Here is a 6,328-nt window from a genome sequence, read left to right on the forward strand (position 1 = left end):
CAGTACAAAGCATCACGCACTCCTATTCCAAGGGAGAATCAACTATAACTTTTGTGATTTTTGATATTTGTTTGTCTACTCAGTACTTAGAAACCTCAAATGACTTCCCAAGTTAATGACTTCCAATTATTCAGTTTCTTTTATCATTTAGTAAGTTTTTCTTATAATAGCTGTGCCAAATGATGCAGCCTGCATGTATTGTCCTGTTCCTGGATACATTCATAACATGTAGTCATGGAATCAGAATGATCTAGTCTGGTGATGTGCCTTTTGGCAGTAATATTTCTTCAAAAGGAAAAGTCTAGTCTGATATATTAAATAATTCTGTGCTGGATCCAGAGCTAATTGCTTTGTTCTCATTTTAAGTGTTGTCCTGGAAGTGTCACAGTATGTTTTAATATGTGAAGTTAGCTGGTTCAGTAACTGTGATGATAAATAACAAAACCTACTGAAGTTTAAAGCTACTTAGTAATAAATAAGTAAACCTTAAGTAAATTTAACAGTGCTCTGAGCAATATGCTTTAAGGCTCGTGGGACCTTTGTATAGTTCTTCTAGAGGGCTGGAAGGGCTGGAAAGATCACCCACTTCTGATGTAAGTAGACTCAATTCTCTAAGGAACTTGTAGATCTGGAATTCTGCGCATAGGAGGGAGTGAGCTGGATGTAATTCAAGTATCAGCCTTCAACAAACACTCAAAGAACTGGTATAAAAGTATCCATGAAGTCTCTTTGCTTTTTTTCTTAGTGGAGTCTGGCTCCTGGAACAGAAGTAAGTTATGGAAAACATTGCATTAACATAGGATGGAGGAAGGGGCCTTGGAAGTAAAGGGCATGTCCGTGTCTAGATGTCTTAACCTGCTACAGAATTCCCATAATCTATCCAGATATACAGGAATTGTGGTTACGGGTGCTGAATCCATCTATGTTGAAACTTGCAACAGATTCCATTTTGCCAGGAGAATAATCAATGGAAATTCCATTTAGACATCCCAGTTTATTTATCCCTTGGCTTTTCTTGTTGATTTACCATGGGGTTGGGAGCAGAAGGGAAGGATAAGTTTCCAGTTAAAATGCCACAAAGCTCAAACTGGTTGTTTGGTACCCCCCTCCTGGTGGACAACAGCGTGTCACTTAAGCTATATACCTATGATGGCCTGGGAGTTTCATCTGAAAAATAACTGGGTTTTTTTTCCATATGCTGTACCATCATATTAGAGATCTGTGGAAGTACTTAAGTGACATTCCTCACAATTTGAAAAGAAGACTCTATGAAAGACTTTCTTCATGGTTCACTGTAAACTTTTGAACTTAGCTTCCTTTGCTGATCAGCCACAATAGCATTTGTTAACCTTATAGACATGGCACAAAGCCCTTGTTTTCCCGTATTTGAAAGGCAGTAAGGAAAATAATTCAAAATAAATATTAAACATTATTTCTTAATTCGGTCACTGTATTATGCATAATTTTTCATAGGCAATTTAAATAATTTTAGTGATGTAAATATATGTACTGTGCTAAAGAGGATGTATGATTTAACTGTAATAATAAGATTTTTATTTGGGGTTTTTACTCTGAAGACAGCTAAGAAAAATCTCAGAGCTTCCCAAAACCACTCTTCCCAAAGAAACCACAATGTTACAGAGCCCTTTCATCATCCAGCATACGGTACTGTAGAACACAAAAATATACACTGTACTACTTTAAATTAATTCATACTTGCAGCAGACACAGTCTGTGTGAGTATGTGAAATTATGAAATGTAACTTTTTTTTCCTCTTGACTTTTTTAGCTGCCTCACCCCTTTTATTTGAACACATACATATGGTGTGTGAGAGTGAGCAAGCTCTCTGTAAATGTTTGGAAGGAGCATCTGTCAGACAATAAAACTTACAAGAAAACATGCTTCTCATTTAAAGTGTATTCACTAAGAACTATTTCAGTGTTGGAATCAGTTCATTTGTATAGCTTGGAGGCATTAATAAGAGCAGAGAACTGTAAAGGCACCAGAAAACTCGAACTGTTACTGAGAATCCAAGGTATTTTTTTAAAGCATTTCATCTATTCAGCATCACAGTCTTCTGATAGGAACCTGAACCAGTTGACAGACAGGAAACCTCTGACAGTCCATCCAAAAAGATTGCAAACAAGAAGATGGCATGTTTTTTGCAAACCTGGAAAGTCTAAAGATTACAATAATTGTTGGACCAAAGGGACCCTCTTCAGGCATAAATAGCAAGACTCCTACTGTCTTCTCTTGCAGACCAACTCAGCTGCCAGCAAAAGCAGGTGCTCTCCCCCTACCAGTGCTCCAGAGGAAATATTTAGTGAGTATTCACAGCTCTTTTTACAAATTAATATATTATTAGTGTTTTAGTTATATTTGTATAGTTTTCTCAAAGGACAAAAGCATTTAAAAATAACTTTTTAAGGCTGTAATTTTAAAAAATTGCTGGAGTTCAACAGTCTGATATAATTACTATATTAATTTAAAAACAAAATTTGCACAACCTATGACAGCAACTTTTAAAAAATATTGTTTTTCAACAACTGTGTAGCTTAAACAATCTGAAGCAATTACAATGTATTTTTTAATGCACAAGTTATGACAGCAAAGCAATTTATATAAATATGAAATGTATTTGACTTTAAATGTTATGCCATAAAAAAGCCTTTGTAGAACACAAATTTAAAATAAATCATTTCTTTTGGCAAAGTAACCTGCAATTTAATCTTTAGAAGAATAAATATACCACTAATGTTTTCCACAGAAACAGTTGCTACTCTAATTAATTCAAGATGTGACTCTAATAAGATTTCAAAAGAAAATCAGAAACAGATTTTTCTCAGAGGTAGTACTATGGACAAGGTTAAGATATTTTTATTTTCATTAGAAACACTTGTCCCAGGTAGAGTTACAGATTTGTAGTATATAGCATGGAAATATCAAATCTGAAAGCATTATAATAATGTTTTTAGAAGCATAACAATGTTTAGTGTTTCGGATATATGCTTTCTTTTTGGTTATAACTTACGGTACATTACATTTTATTAGGTAACTGTTATTCGATTTTGAGTTTAGAGTGACTAATATGGCTAACATATGTTTTTCTCTTGGTGTGGAAGGGAATGGAAAACCTGATGTTTGTCTACCGCTCTTGTAAAGTTATCTGGACATTACTTGTAACAATACTAGGTTATGCCAGCAGCTTGCCTGTGGGTGATGATTCTATTTGCACAGCAGAGGAACTTGCTAAGTACAGCATAATCTTCACAGGGAAATGGAGTCAGACTGCTTTCCCTAAGCAGTATCCACTTTACAGGCCCCCAGCACAGTGGTCATCAATGCTAGGTAAGTGAAGTATGTTCAGTTTTAAGAACAGATAAATCTTTTGACCGCTGTGATCTTTTTTCTTCTTACTAGTAAATTTTAAGATAACTCATGAAAAAGGAAAAAAATAACCAAAGTTATTAAAAATGAAATGCAGAAATTGAAGTATCCACAATGCTTTCAAAAATCGACAACTGTTTTCAATTGACTTCTGTTTTCAATTGGCTACAGCTGAAATAAACAGTGATAAGCCAAATGTTTTAGTGTTCAATCATTTTTGTACATAATTTTTTTAACCTCAGAAATAAAACAGAGAAATTGAAGAAATAGGGACAATCTAAACCAGACTTTTATGTCATGCCATGTATTCATTCAAATAGGTGTTACTCATAGTTCTGACTACAGCATGTGGAAAAAAAATGAATATGCCAGCAATGGTGTACGTGATTTTGCTGAAAAGGGTGAAGCATGGGTATTAATGAAAGAAATAGAAGAAGCTGGAGAGAAAATTCAGAGTGTACATGGAATCTTCTCTGCTCCTGCCATTTCCAGTGGCACAGGACAAACCTCCACTGAATTAGAAGTGCATTCAAGACATCCCTTAGTAAGTAAATGTACATATTAATTTTAAAAGTTTATTTTACGTCACTAGCACACAAAATTAAATATTTGAGTTCTCACTTGTAGGAATAATATAATGCAAAGAGTTACTAAAAAGCATGTCACATTGCAGGGAGCACTGTACAGGTTCTATAAAGTAGAAGAGCATAATGACATTTCTTTCAAAAAATTTAAGTTAAAATTACTACGAGCGGGACTGGAGCATTTCAAAATAAGTGATGCAATCCTGATGGATCATTTTGTTTCATTAGGTTTCATTTGTTGTACGAATTGTTCCAAGCCCCGACTGGTTTGTGGGTATTGACAGCCTAAATCTTTGTGAAAGAGACCACTGGATGGAAGAAGTATCAGTAGATCTATTTCCATATGATGCTGGAACTGATAGCGGTTTCACATTTTCCTCCCCAAACTTTGCCACTATTCCACAGGACACAGTTACAGAGGTAGGTGTATATACATAGTTTAGCACTTCATACCTATATGTTTTGAGTCCTCCCTTTAAAAGGACTACTATCCTATGACTACACGATAGACTCCTGTGAAACTGATTTCGGTACTTGAGACCGCTGATGCTCCCTATATATGGATTTATTACACAGTTGATAACCCCACTGCTTTTGTTTATTTTCTGTATCTTTCAAATTTATTAGGCAAATGCAGATGGTTCATGAAATTTGGCCCTACATTTAAAGTATTTTCTGTAAAAGCTGACTATTTTTAGATTATTTTTAACAATTCTTAAAACACCAGGAAAATAAAAATATTCAAAAAAGTCCTGGCATTACTAAATATGTATCTAAACAGGAAAATTCTTAGTAGTGAATACTGATGTGGGGAGGAGTTTTGAGTCAAAAGCATTGCTGAAACCTGAAACTGTTACATTTGAGGGAAAGGAGCTAAGGGAAAGCAGAGGAGAACTTCTCCATTGCTAGGAGAAGTGGTGACCCCACTTTCAATCTCTTTTGCTCACTCGATACTCTATATGCCTCATACTTTTGTCATTTAAGAGTGCTGGGGAACAGAGCATTTTGATTTAAATGTTTTGAATACTATAAGCATTCAGTCAGTCCTTTCTTTAAGGTCAGTTTTTCTAGAGCCAAATGCTGTGCTAATGAGTAATAAGAAAAGGAACAGAGAAGCTGGAAAGCAATACATTTGGCCTCCTATATCCATATGACAGCTGCTATAGCATACCTAATATTATTATTTAATACTTTTGTATTCTCCCTTATAGTAACATCTACTTCTTCACATCAAAACACTCTGTACATTACTCTGTTTTCAGAGAGTGGGAGAGGACTCCCACCGCAGTCCTCTATCCAAAGGTTGGCACAATTCATTGTGCCCAGTCTCAAAGCATTATGCATAAAAATTCTGGGATTACCAGAAGTAGTTGTGTGAACTGAGGTTCATAGAAACTGGTTATACGCATTTTAGTTGCCAAAAAGTATTAGCATGATGTGTAAACGTGATTTTACAGTTATCTTCTTACTAATATGATGTAGTTTCTTTAAGGTTCCCCTTTTTATTTCACAGATCACTTGTTCCTCTCCAAGTCACCCAGCAAACTCATTTTATTATCCCAAACTCAAATTTTTGCCACCTATCGCTCAAGTAACAATGGTGAAATTAAAGAAAAACCAGCTGGGTCTTCCTGCACCTTATCTTAATCTTCCAGCTAAAAGCAATGAAATCATAGACTCTGTCTCAGGTAAGTGATTAGTACTTTGATATGCTCAATTCTGTTATTTCCATTCATTCAGAAAATATGTGGAAATCTGGCAGGTGATGTGGATGAAATAGGTGATTAGGCAAAATATTCTCCTATCTGCATAGGAATAGATTCCAGACTCACACATGGGAAATAAAACAAGCCAGCTGACATAAAAGAGAATCCCTGAAAGAATAAGGAAGGGATTTCATATTTGAGCTATGGTTCAAAAGTTTGGGTTATATCCACAGTGAGGGTTACTCAAGCCTTAACATCAGCATAGATCAGTGAATTTTATGAGAAATAAACAACATTTGACCAGAATCAGAGTTCCCAAATTCTTTGCAACTTTGAAGTAAATACTTATCCCTAAGTTTTTACATGACAATGGAGCAAACGAACTATTACTGTTGTCTCTTTCTGGGTCAGAGGTCTTGATAGTTATGTGCAATAAGAATTGATATAATTCAATTGATTTGGACATATTTGTGATAGAAACATACATCCTGACAACAAAAATAATGTTCTCTCTCGTTTTGTTTTTCTTAAAAATATTAGCTAATAACCCTGTTTAGGTAGGAAGACATACAAACTACTGAGTCAAGACAGTCTTAAGAGTAATTTTCAAATCTCCAAATTAACAAATACTGTATTTGCTCTAAGGGAAA

The 6,328-nt window shown here is 35.0% G+C and overlaps 1 protein-coding gene across 1 annotated transcript in view; it reads left to right on the top strand.

Annotated features, from left to right (window-relative positions):
- The first annotated feature begins 2,223 nt into the window (after nt 1-2,223).
- The window catches only part of SPON2 (spondin 2, extracellular matrix protein), a 6,868-nt gene continuing 2,763 nt past the window's right edge, over nt 2,224-6,328 (top strand). The window contains exons 1-5 of the mRNA XM_009578202.1: nt 2,224-2,324; nt 3,124-3,349; nt 3,709-3,932; nt 4,201-4,392; nt 5,486-5,660. Coding sequence (XP_009576497.1) covers nt 3,127-3,349; nt 3,709-3,932; nt 4,201-4,392; nt 5,486-5,660 — 814 coding nt within the window. The 5' untranslated portion in view covers nt 2,224-2,324; nt 3,124-3,126. The remainder of the gene's footprint in view (nt 2,325-3,123; nt 3,350-3,708; nt 3,933-4,200; nt 4,393-5,485; nt 5,661-6,328) is intronic.

The sequence above is a fragment of the Fulmarus glacialis genome, unplaced genomic scaffold, assembly GCF_000690835.1.
Source record: "Fulmarus glacialis isolate BGI_N327 unplaced genomic scaffold, ASM69083v1 scaffold4255, whole genome shotgun sequence".
Lineage (NCBI taxonomy): Eukaryota > Metazoa > Chordata > Aves > Procellariiformes > Procellariidae > Fulmarus > Fulmarus glacialis.